Source organism: Scyliorhinus torazame, chromosome 2 (assembly GCF_047496885.1).
Source record: "Scyliorhinus torazame isolate Kashiwa2021f chromosome 2, sScyTor2.1, whole genome shotgun sequence".
NCBI classification, from domain to species: Eukaryota; Metazoa; Chordata; class Chondrichthyes; order Carcharhiniformes; family Scyliorhinidae; genus Scyliorhinus; species Scyliorhinus torazame.
The window spans coordinates 386,561,566-386,574,500 of NC_092708.1; the positions used below are offsets into that span (position 1 = coordinate 386,561,566).

Sequence of the window (12,935 nt, forward strand, 5' to 3'; positions counted from 1 at the left end):
ATCCCCTAATTTCAAGTCTTTCGCCTCCTCAACCTTGCGGGGGTTTTGCCTTTCATGGAATATTAATGCACATGATTTCTAAAGCCTTCAGAGTAAAGATCAAATATTTGCACAAAATAATCCATCATTGTAGTAATTTACCCAGTTAAAAAGGCAGTGTCCCCTTTGCCAAATGAGGCAATTAAAAAAAAATCAAAACCACAACACCCTGGTCACAAAGTGTTCACTATGTTACATAAACATAGCCCAGATGACAATAGTTTTGCAAAATCCAGTTGCACTGTTCTCCTTTGTATGCCTACGAATAACTACAATAAGAATTCCAAATGGATTTTTTCCAACCCCCCCCCCCCCTCCCGCCCCAAACAATGGCTATTGTCATTCAACCCAGCATGTTCAGGAATAATTAATATCAGTCTACAATTTTAAACTCTGGCATACATGGGCCAAAAAAAAATTAAATAAATTGACTGGATTTGGATTTGGTCTCCTGGTTGACAAGTTTTCAGAAGGAAGATGTTGAGGAGTGAGTGTGAATGAACACCTTTATTTCTGCCAGGGTAGCGTCACTTGCGAGAATGTCCGTCAGGCTGCCCAATCTCGGAGGCAAATTACAGAATGTCGGAGCAAGTTCCTCAACAGCCAGCGCCACCTGGCCATCACACTGGCAGGCCGCGTTTTTCATTCTTGATCTCCAACACGCACAAAGTTTAAATTAAATAAAAAAATTAGGAATCCAATGATTGCCCAAAATGGCGCGAGTTAATCAGTTACTCTCCAGGGCCACCCTTTATCAAATTTGAAAATAAAACTGACAAAACTGTTGAAAAAAAAAACAATAAAGGAGGTGGTTTAATTTTCTTCTGTTAGTTCTAACAAGCAGCACTGCTAGGTGCCTTTTTGTGACATATTGCCAATATATGATATTGATATTCAATACATCACTCCACCCCAAATATTTAAGATAAATTTGAGGAGATTAGATAAATCATGCACACTCACTACTGACTAGCTGAGAACAGTCTTATCCCCCCCGCCCCCCCCCCCCTTCCCAATCTATACTTGGGGACAGTGTTATATATTACCTGTCACTGTTCTTCATATCTTACAAGCCTGTATTGGGGCCCAAATGTGTAGACAAGGCAGTGCACTCAACCATCCAAGCCCTATCAGAAATGTGAAGTCTTCATATTGCAGAGTAAGTTCCCCAACAGTCAGTTTTTTTTTCCCTGAAAAAAAGGTTAAACCTTATCACCTGCTTCAAAAAAAAAATCTAGGCCTAAGGGCTTAAAAATTAGAGGCATAGCCTTTTCTCTATTTTCTATATTTATATGAAAATAATTCATGCTCATGCTAAATACATTATTTACCTTACATGAACTCTTTTTTTCATCTTTGAATAAAAAGCAAAGTTTTTGTTCAAAGAACCCATGCAACATGGATTGGAAAATCCTGCTGGCTACGTAGGTTATATTCCAAAATCAATGGTCTTTTTTATCATACACGTATCCTGACTGAGAGAGAAACTGCTTACTCCAGTTCCAGGGCAGTGGAGGAGCTCACCGATATCACTGTTAAGCAATTCTGTTTCAGAATAATACTAATGGCAGGCGTTAGAGCTTTTATTCTCTTTTTTTTGTGTGTTTTGTTGTCTTCCTCATCATGGCCAGATCAATCGCTTTGATCGGTCAGGATGGATTCGCATCGCTATCTTGTTATCGCTTGATTATGAATTTCTTTGCAAGACTTGATTGCTTTCACATCACTCAGGCAGTTTCGAAGGCGGTGTGTTTTCTTTCTCTTTGCACGCAGTGCCATCCATCAGGCCTATGGCTTTGAACATGTGTGTGTGCGCGTGGGGTTTAAGAAGACAGAAATTTGTGGAACTGACCAATGGCAGGACTTTTTTTTCTACTTTAAATAGACTGTTTCTTTCCCTGTTTCGCTTTTCCCCAATAATAATGGCGGTTGTCTGCTATACTGTTAAAGATCCAGAGCTCTGGGACTTAAGTGCAGTTGCCTCCAACAAATCCATCACAGTCTTGAGCAGCACATTAATTTTCGTCCTTTTGTCCAGATGCCTGGAGATGGCTCTCGGCCATAGTGCTATTCAGGCTGGCTGTCGTTCAGCATGGCTGGATCAGAACGGTCCATCACTGACCCATCTTTTCACATTAGAACATCGCGGGATTCAAAATGCAAACTCAATACGTGTCAGTGTAATGCATCCTGTGTGCACCTGCACAGTCAGGCTGAAATAATTAAGAGAGAGGGGGGGGGGAGAGAGAGAGAGAGAGAGAGAGAGAGGGAGAGGGAGGGGGAGAGGGAGGGGGAGAGGGACAGAGAGAGAAACAGAAACAGTGAGAGAAGAGAGGGAGAGTGAAAGAGGGGTAAAAAGAGAGGGAGAAAAAGAGAGCAAGAGCACGAGAGTGAGAGAGAAAGAGAGAGACAGAGAGAGAAAAGGTGCAGTGATTTTGGCTTTTGTTGTCAGTCAATGAAAAGCTTTTGCAAATTAGCTGAGTGTCAGTAAAAGTTCTGCTATGGCTTCAATCTCCTTAAACGAAAATTACTTTTCATATTTAAAAAAAAACTCAAGGGGGCTTAAAATAGGAAAACAAAGTGATTGCTGATATTGCCACAAATCATTATAATTCACCTGACGTGCTGAAAGAAAATAAATTTCTGCCAACAATCTTAAAGAGGCTGTGCATTACTGTCTTAATTTTTTGCTGAATGTTGCTGCTCTTTCTGCCCTTTTGAAGTGCGGTTTGTGATGTTGTCCAAACAGGACCGAATCCCCGCCAAGTGCAGGAGTGAACCCGCTGCCTCTTTCATTTCCTCATCATCACTTTCTGGTGGTTTCTCTGTGCGCCTCTTTTTAAGCGGCAGTGTCTCAGTTGCATTTTTTTTTGCCTTTGTCAGGTGTTGCCGTTTCGTGTGCTGAGATAAGTACCCGCTGTCAGCCAAGGAATCCTTGGTTTCCTTTTTGTTTTTTTTCTCCTCATCCTCCGTCTCACTGTAGCTCTCGTGGCTGCGGTAACTCCCTTCGCTGGCCTCGCTCCCGTCGTGGCTGCCCTTTGTGGCAAACTCGTAATGGTCGTCGGCAGAGGAAGAGGACGTTGAGTCGCTGGTAGGGGATGTGCTCCTGTGATCGGAGGATTTTGCCACGCTGTAGTTGTGATCCTCTTTAGGGTCACTGCTGACCACCGGGGAGCCACAGGACTGTTCGCTGTCATTCCGCATCCGACAGTTGGCAATTCCATTCCTGAAAGGGAAAAGAAACGCCAGGTCAATTCAGTTATTCGCCACACGATACTCTCCTCAATAATGGTGCCCTGCAGAAAAATGCAATGAGGAAATGAATGCACATATAGGAGCACTCGACTACATTTTCTGTAGGGGAGTGCCTTTGATTCCTTCATGTAGGAATTGGAAGTTTTGGCTTTTTAATCGTTCTTTTCTTCTTTCACAGAAACGTTCTATTTAAGGATTATGTTTTATAGCAAAACATACCGTACTTACACATGTTTTGACATCAAAGCAGCAGATTGATGCTGAAGCTGCCTCCTCAATGACAACAAGCAATGTGTTTGTGAAACAAGATTTGCCTCATTGAGTTAAGAGATCTCTAGACTCGGGTGTTCCGCAAGACTTGCCTGGCCTCAGCCCCGTCTCTCTCTCTGGCTGTGGTCAAAGCGAGATAAATATTCTACAGGTTCCCCCTTTGTCCTTTTTCTTTTGGGTGAAATAAAGAAGAAAGTATCCGAAGGTTTTGCTGCTGGGTGAGATGGAGTGGCTGAAGGTTACTCCTGAGCATAACCTCTGGAATAACCATTTGGAATGACATTTTCTTTTGCTTTAATTTCTGGGAACAGTGTCATGCTGGCAAGACCAACATTTACTGCTCATCCCCAACTGCCGTGAGAAGGTGGTGGTGAGCTGTCTTTGTCAACCGCTGTAGTCCCTGTGGTGTAGGTACATCCAGTGTGCGCTTAGGGAGAGTTCCAGGATTTTGACCCAGCGACAGTGAAGGGACAGCGATATATTTCCAAGTTGGGAGTTGGAGAGGAGTTTGCAGGAAGTGGTATTCCGTCACGTGTTGCCCTTTTCTAGGCAGTAGAGTACTTTGGTTTGGAAGATGCTGTGAACGGAACCTTGGGCAAGTTGTGCCACTGAAACTGGGTGCTGGTACACACTGTTACCTCTGTGTGTTGGTTATTGAGGGGGTGAATGTTTAAGGTGGTGTATGGGGGGGTGCCAATCAAGCAGTTGCTTAGTACTGGACGGTATGAAGCTTAATTAAGCTTCTAGAGTGTTGTTGAAGCCGCACTCATCCAAACAAGCACCAACCTTCTCTTGTAGTCACAGTAATTTATATAGCTAGTTCAGTTAATTTGCACCCCCCCCCCCCAACAATGTGAAGTGAACCCCTGCTATGGGGCTACCAAAGGCCCCACTCCCTGGCAGTGCCCTGCCAGGAGGCACCTTCTGCCATGTCTCTGACAACCTGGGGGCTACATCGGCCTCTGAGAACCCATCGTGGGTATCGCGTCTAGCCTCCGTTTTTGGAGACCACTATTGATTCCCACCAGTGTCACGTCACACTGGCGGATGGGAACATCTCATGTTCCCGGGGGATTTGGCATTAAGCCGATTTTGAATGCCAAAATATATTTAAATCGCTATTAATCAGGTTCACGCCCCCGCTGGGCATGAACCCGGTTACGTTGCCGGTGGGGGAGATTTGTAGCAATAACAGGGTCTGCGCTTGCACCAAATGGGGGTGAAAAATCGCCCCCTCTTTCACCTTCCCAAAGTGATCAAGCAAGATTTGTTTTTTAAAAAAAGGTTCAGCAAATAACAACGGACATGCTAATATTTAAAACAGAGAGGGAAAAGAATCAGGACCTGGCAACAAGAGTAATCTGCTGTGCCAAGCAGCTCCCTCTGATCCGCTGATAAGGCCTCCAATCACAATTCTGTGTGTCACTCAGGGAAATTAGTGTAGTTGTGTGGTAAATTCGAAAAACAAACATCGAATTTACAGCACACACTCGGACCGTTTGGTCTAACTGGTCCGTTCCTGTGCTTACCCTCGACATCAGCCTCTCCATGCTCTATTTCATCTTGCTCTTCTACTTCTTTCCCTCCTGTGCACTTATCGAGCTTCCCCTGAAAGGCAACTCAACCAACCCATGTGGGAGCAAATCCCACATTCTATGAAATCGGTTTCCCCTGAGTTCTTCACTGGGTATATTAGCAGCTGCCTTACATTTGGTCCATATTGTAAATAAAATCAGTCTGCCAAAACCAGGACTGTCACAGTCTAATTGTCAGCTTAACAATTGCATCCATTTATTGGCACCATGTTGTCAATACCGTGATACTCAAACCCACTTGGTTCACCAAGGTTAACCCGCAGGTCTTTTAGATTTAATTGTTTAGGACCAAATCCGGTTTGACAGGTTATATTGGTAAACAGTGCTCATAACCAGCAGAGAGAGAGTTTGGCTCCAAGTTATTGAAACTTTGACTTGAGCAACAATGCTGAGCACCATTAATAGCACAGTGGTTAGCACTGTTGCTTCACAGCGGCAGGGTTCCAGGTTCCCGTCTTGGGACACTGTCTGTGCGGAGTCTGCACGTTCTCCCCGCTGCGTGGGTTTCCTCCGGGTGCTCCGGTTTCCATCCACAAGTCCCGAAAGATGTGCTGTTAGGTGAATTTGACATTCTGAATTCTCCCTCTGTGTATCCGAACAGGCGCCGGAATGCAGCAACTGGGGGCTTGTCACAGTAACTTCATTGCAGTGTTAATGTAAGCCTACTTGTGACAATAATAAAGATTTTTTAAAAATATTAAGCTTAACACCCACTAGCACCGACAACAATGCTCTGTTCACACGAGTACAGATTTATTCTGTATGAAATTCTAAGAAAAATTTATTAGGAACACGTTTGTACAAGTAGAGCTGCATTGATATAATGGCTTTAAGAAAGCAAAACAGATTGAGAATATAACAAGATGAGATTGATAATGAGAATGTGAAAAATGATAACGCCTTTGCCTTTGCACATTGTACATTATACCAACTTGTCAGCTTTAAATATCTGGACAAATTTAAGGTTATTCCCATTATGCAGGCAGTTTAGGTCAGTAATTACATATTGTAGCCTTCTTATTAATTTAAATATAGAGAGCTGTTGTAACGTAAAATATTAAAAAGGTTAGAGTTGCACTTTGCATGACAACTAATACTTTAAAAAATGGATTATGTTGACTAAAAAGCATTTTTAGCTGAGATTTTCAATAAAGAATAAGCGATTTACAACAGTAATAAATCACGAAAGGGTGTTTTCAATGAGATGTTGGTACACAGCTAAATTACTAAAAGTGTTAAATAAATTCCAGCAAGAGTAGACATTGAAATCTAATGAGGCTCAATTAATAAAAATAAATCTCTTTCTATATTTAACACCTGATAAACCCACTCAAGTTCCGTGTAAATATTACAGGTTTATTGCAAATTATTATTTTAAAAGTCCTCACAAAACCAACCACCAACATGAGGATAGGAGCAATCTGCTGCCTCTGGAAGGGGTTATAAAATAAAAGGACAGCACTGTGCTCCCAACATTTACTCAGTCAGAATTGAAAGGGGGCAATGGGCTGGATTCTCCGTTTGGTTCCCCCGCCAGAACTGAATTGCTTCGGGTTTGCGCTGGTGGTAAGAGTGGCACGCAGGAGATTCACACTCTCCCTAGCCGTTCAGATTTACACAGGGACCTCAAGGGATGCTGTTCGGAATCCCGTTATCGGGCAGCCATTTTGAACTGGTGTCCAACAGCGAGGTCCAGCGGCTGCTGTCCCCCCCACACCCCAATAAGGGCATCCTACCCTGCACCCCCCATGGTACATACATGACGGTGACCTGACCCCCCCCCCCCTCCCCAAACACCCATTAACAGACACCCCAGCCTGGAAGCTAAAGATCAGTGCAGACAGAAACAGTGAAAACTTTAAAAGAAAAAATTTAGAGGAGCCAATTATTTTCTTCCCAATTAAGGGGAAATTTAGCGCTGTCAATCCACCTAACCTGCACATCTTTCGGTTATGGGGCTGAGACCCACGCAGACAAGGGGAGAATGTGCAAACTCCACATGGACAGTTACCCGGGTCTGGGATCAAACCCAGGTCCTCAGCTTAATAGGCAGCAGTGCTAACCAGCGTGTCACTGTGCCGACCCAGGAAACAGTGAAAACAATGACTGCTTTTTCACACCTGTCCCTTACACCTGCTGCGTCAGACAGCTGTCCAGAAAACAACAGCTCATTCTTCATAGAAAGCCAAAACCCTATCATAAGGCTTTAAACACCCCTCAGATTCATTGATCTGCAAGGCTTCTTTTCACTTCCAAAGAGGAAAAGCTTTTCGTAGGCTGTAACGGACAGCTTCCAGACAGCCAGATGTCTGGATTGCTTATGTTCATTTCCATTCACGCTTGAATGCATCTTAAACAGCTAGCTTTGAACCTAACTGCAATTTAGAAACATTTAGGTGTTAAGTGTTTTCACTTCCTCTTTCTTAGCAGAAAGCACTTAAATGCATTTGTTGTAGTCAGAAGCTGTCAATCACGGGCAGCACAGTGGCACAGTGGGTTGCACTGCTGCATCATGGTGCCGAAGTCCCAGGTTCGATCCCGGCTCTGGGTCACTGTCAATGTGGAATTTGCACATTCTCCCCGTGTTAGCATGGGTTTTGCCCCCACAACCCAAAGATGTGCAAGATAGGTCGATTGGACACGCTAAATTGCCCCTTAATTGGAAAAATGAATTCGGTACACTAAATTTATTTTAAAAAAGAAGCTATTATAGCTAGATGTTTATAAATGCTGTGGTTAGGTTCACAGCAGGGTACATGAGATGTACTGTTATGGGAGGGGAAGGTTCTTGATATTGGAGGGAAGGATGCTGGGGAGGATTTGCATTGGGTGGGGAGGGGGGTCTTCCGATGCACTATGGAGGCACCTACCTTAAATACCTTGCCCCAGGCCCGAGGTCCACGGTGTCAGGGCCACTCTGGCAAATACTTGCACCAATGCAACCCATGTGAATCCCGGCCAAGAGGGCTGGAGAATCACTGAGGCGTGGAGAATCTGATGTCCAGCCCGGAGGATGCAAATAGGTCAGTTTGAGACATTTGCATCCTCCGGCTGGCACAGGGTGCGAATTTGGAAGCCGCCGTCAGAGGGGGACTGAAGCATCACAAAGAGTTTTGCGCACTTTCCCCTGACACTGGAGTCTCAGTGCATCGGGAACTCCACTACTGGTGTGGATTTTGAAGAATCCCCCCCCCAGTACTTAGATTGTGTTGACACACTTTAAACATTTAAATACAATTACATATATTAAGTCAGTTCCATTGTTGATGAAAATGCAGGAACAAAGAGGGGTAGGTTACATTCAGGCTGTCAAAAAGTATGGGATCCTCACCTTTATGATCAGATAATAATCTTCATTGTCACAAGTAGGCTTACATTAACACTGCAGTGAAGTTACTGTGAAAATCCCCTAGTTGCCACACTCTGGCGCCTGCTCGGGTACGCAGAGGGAGAATTCAGAATGTCCAATTCACCTAACAGCTCGTCTTTCAGGATTTGTGGGAGGAAACCGGAGCGCCCGGAGGAAACCCACGCAGACACGGGGAGAACGTGCAGACTCCGCACAGACAGTGACCCAAGCCGGCACTCGAACCTGGGACCCTGGCGCTGTGAAGCAACAGTGCTACCCACTGTGAGATGCACAGGGTTTAAAGGACGAATGTTAAATCTTTATAATCATTAGTTGGGCTGCAGCTGGAGTCGGGTGTCCAATTCGGGAGAGGCAACTTGAGAAATAATGTCAAGGCCACGGAGAACATAGAGGAGATTTAAGGAAATGGTACCAAGGATGCAGAAGCATGGAAGACTAGAGAAGCTGGGACAGTTTTCTTTACAGCAGAGAATTAATAAGTACAGCAAATCTTGAAGGGTTGTAACAGAGGAGAAACTCTTTCCACCGGCTGGATCAGTGATCAGATTTAAGATAATTGACAAAAAGGACCAGAGTTGAGACCAGTGAGTTTAGATGACCTGGAATGAAGTGTCTGAAAAAGAGGAAACTTTTGCAGGGTTACAAGCAGAGAGGGGATAACAGAACTAACCGGATAACTCTTTTGAAAGTGTTGCACAGGCCCAGTAAGCCAAATGGCTTTGTATCAGCCAAGGACACAATACTAATTTAGCAAACAGACCATACTGGGTTTAGAAAAAGTCATTCTGAAACAAGATGGATGACGGAGATGACGGAGTAATCACTTGCTGAATGTTCGCACGCAGTTTAATTCTTGGAGCAGCAAACACAGCTGGCTCAATGCATTTCTAATATTTTACATATAGGTGCAAGGTCATGTGAACGCTATTCTCATCAATACAAAGGGTAACGCCATGGAGGCACTAGTTTGCCAGCAACGAAAATGCTTGCATCATTAAGATCACAAGAAATAAATGGACTCGGCCATTTGGCCTCTCTAACCTGCTCTGCCATTCAGTAAGAACATGGCTGATTTGATTGTGGCCTGAACTCTATTTTCCTGCCTGTCCCCCGTAACCCTCGACTCCCTTGTCGATCAAAGATTTAACTCAGCTATGTTTATATTCAATGACCTGGTCTCCAAGGCTCCCTGGGGAATGGAATCTAAAGACTAACGAACCTCTGAGAAAATTCTTCTTCATCACAGTCTTAAATGGGAAACCATCTTGTTTTAAAATTGGACCCCAGGGCTAAATGGTAAGAAGTTACACTGTGAATTACAGCATTATTTTTCTAAAATATACCATGTGGGAAAACGGTGAAATAATGCTGGACGTGGGAGGGCAAAACTACGAACTTGGCATAAAATTGTTATTTCAATCCCTGAAGAGTTGTAACACAAATATTTTTTGTTTACAAAAGGAGAATGTTTGGTAAATTACCAAACTCCATATATATTTGGATGGTGCCATTCATTCCACACATGTAGGTTATAAGCAACACCAGATTAAACTTGCCGCATCTGTAAAAGCCAGAAGCCACAAACTGGGGCTTCCTAGCAGTCAACCTTGGTGAAGGTGCCACGTTTTTGTGGCCAGGAGCTGGCAGCATCAATACTGTATAACCACAAGGCAATGCAGCACAACTTTACTTGATTCTGCCCTACTGAAAACTAAGAAACACTTACCAGTATGGTTGCACTCAAGACTTAATTTCATGTAACTGACTAAAACAAGCTAAACAAGGAATGAAAATCATTGTACTCCATGTTTAATGGCTGGTAACACAGGGAATACCAACAAGACTAAGGGTGCGGCGTTCCTTATTTTTCTTCCGATTCTTGCCTGGCTGCCAGCCAAATTAGCTGGCAGGCAGGAATCCGCGATCAGGGACAGTTCCAGATAATCAGGAAGGGAAGGAGCAAGAAATCGGGGCTTGCAGGTGGATAGACCGTCGTGATCTTCAGTGTTGATGGAGAAGAGATTGTCACTGGAGGGAGTGAGCGGAAGGCTGGGGCTGGGGGCGAGGAGAAGGCAAAGTTCAGCACAGGAGAATAGGGTTGAAAGATTGGGTGGAGGAGGTTTGCGATCGCAGCGAGGCAGAGATGAGAGACTGCAGCAGGCAGAGGGGAGACCGGAGACGTCCTGAGGGACCGGAGAAACACTCCTGTTTCTCTTGGTCCACAAGGTGTGCTGTAAAATCACTTGTCTTCTTGAACTGGCAGCTCCCATTTCCTTGTTGCTGCCATGTTCCACCAACCTCGGAAAACCCACCACAGCCTCTGCTAAATTTAAATTAAGACTCCCACCTGCACTGTGGGACCACAATATAAACATGTTAATGGACTCTCCCACTTCACAAGGGCAAATCATGAAAATCAATCATTCCAATATAGCATCAGGTGCTTCCATGGTAGGTTGGGGACATGTTCCCATTTTATAATTTTTAAACCACATCCCAACCCTCTTCTTTCCATTTTGTGGGGGAAATGGGGTTAATTGGGGCACTGTCAGAGCAACTGAAATAGTCACCAATTTTCATCTGTTCAGTGGATCTGCAGTGGAGGGGGGGGGGGGGGGTATTTTCGACCTGTTCTTTCAGTAATTTCAAACTTATGTTAGTCAAAGTGGAAAATACAAAGTAATTTAGCTGGAATTCAAATTTACGTATCTAAAAGTTTCAGGAGATTTCATTACATTGCATTAAATGAAAAGATAATAATTGGAACTCTTGTAAGACACAAACATAGATAAGTGGCTGACTTGAAACTCAGATGCGAGTGTATTATAGTTGACATAATTGTGACTTGCCAAGCACAAAATGAGACTCTCTTTCTGTTTGTAGGTATGGGAGAGATTGACATGGATCTATTTCCAAAGCATGCTCCTCCAAATTCTATCTTTTACTATAATAATAATAATCTTTATTAGTGTCACAAGTAGGCTTATATTAACACTGCAATTAAGTTACTGTGAAAATCCCCTAGTCGCCACATTCCGGCGCCTGTTCGGGTACAGAGGGAGAATTCAGAATGTCCAAATTACCTAACAAGCACGTCTTTCGTGACATGTGGGAGGAAACCGGAGCACCCGGAGGAAGCCCACGCAGACACCAAAGATGTGCAGGTAGGTGGGTTGGCCATGCTAAATTGCCCTTAGTGTCCAAAAAGGTTAGGTAGGGTTAAGGGGATAGGGTGGGGGTGTGGGCTTAATTGGGGTTGTCTTTCTAAGGGCCGGAGCAGACTTGATGGGCCACATGGCCTCCTTCTGCACTGTAAATTCTATGATTTTATGACACAGGGAGAACGTGCAGACTCCACACAGACAGTGACCCAGCCAGGAATCGAACCTGGGTCCCTGACGCCGTGAAGCAACAGTGCTAACCACTGTGCTACCGTGCCGCCCCTCATTGTACAACATTATAAAATTTACATCCAGAATGCTGGATGGCTTCATTAGAAGTCACATGGCCAGCTTTGGCACCAATAGCGAGCTAAGGCAGCTGAATACTTCAATTGCAACATTTGTAATTAACGTGAGATAAGTGCTAACTCTTTACCTTACGGCAGCAGCCATACTCCCAATGCTGTTGATGGGCAGTGGCTTGATCCCCATGAAAGGCCCTCGATTGTATGCTCGACCTCCATTTGGCATAACTCCCACAGCATCTGGACCAGAGAGAACTACAATGTCAGAGGAATCCACAGTTACACAACTCAAATCGTAAAGCAACATGTCTAGAAATTAAAATAAACCCATTTAAGTAAAATACATCAAGAGTCTGCTTCAATATTGTGGCTAAAACTCATGATACCCGGGCTGTTTTTTGACCTTGACCAAGTATAACGCATGAATCAATAGCAAAAGTGGATGCTTTTTTAAAAAAACCTTTGCTTGCATTGGATTGCAGTTATGAATGCCATTATTACTTTCAAATTTGAGTAAGCATGGTGTTTTCCGGGAGTAATATTTTGAGAATGCTCCTGTTTGAGTTTCTACCGGATTATTTACTTTGTATTATATCGAAACCTCAATAAAATGTCTATAGTCATGTCTATCCATTAATTCTTGTAAGGGTATTCTAAAAAGAAATCAAATATCCACCACTGAGTTGTTTCATTTTGAGTTTCTGCCACAGTATTAGAGCTGGACATACATGTTGGCTTTCTCTGCTTTGTTAACAACTTCATGGTCAGTCCCATCGTTTTCGTATTGCACACTGGTACAGTTTTTAAAAAAAACACATTTTAATATTCGATACACTTAATTCATCGCCCCAAATTGCTCCCACAGTCAGCACTTCAACTTTCTGCTCAATGCTGGATGTTCTTTCTAGATCAATACTTGAAAGTACATGGTGTATAATTT

At 43.7% G+C, this 12,935-nt stretch overlaps 1 protein-coding gene across 5 annotated transcripts in view; it reads right to left on the reverse strand.

Annotated features, from left to right (window-relative positions):
- Window positions 1-357: 357 nt before the first annotated feature.
- foxn3 (forkhead box N3) overlaps window positions 358-12,935 on the reverse strand; it is a 436,636-nt gene continuing 424,058 nt past the window's right edge. For all 5 annotated transcript variants that reach the window (XM_072493781.1, XM_072493810.1, XM_072493773.1 and 2 more), the window contains 2 exons: window positions 12,127-12,235; window positions 358-3,265 (listed from right to left, as the gene is read on the reverse strand). In XM_072493781.1, coding sequence (XP_072349882.1) covers window positions 2,719-3,265; window positions 12,127-12,235 — 656 coding nt within the window. In that variant the 3' untranslated portion in view covers window positions 358-2,718. The remainder of the gene's footprint in view (window positions 3,266-12,126; window positions 12,236-12,935) is intronic.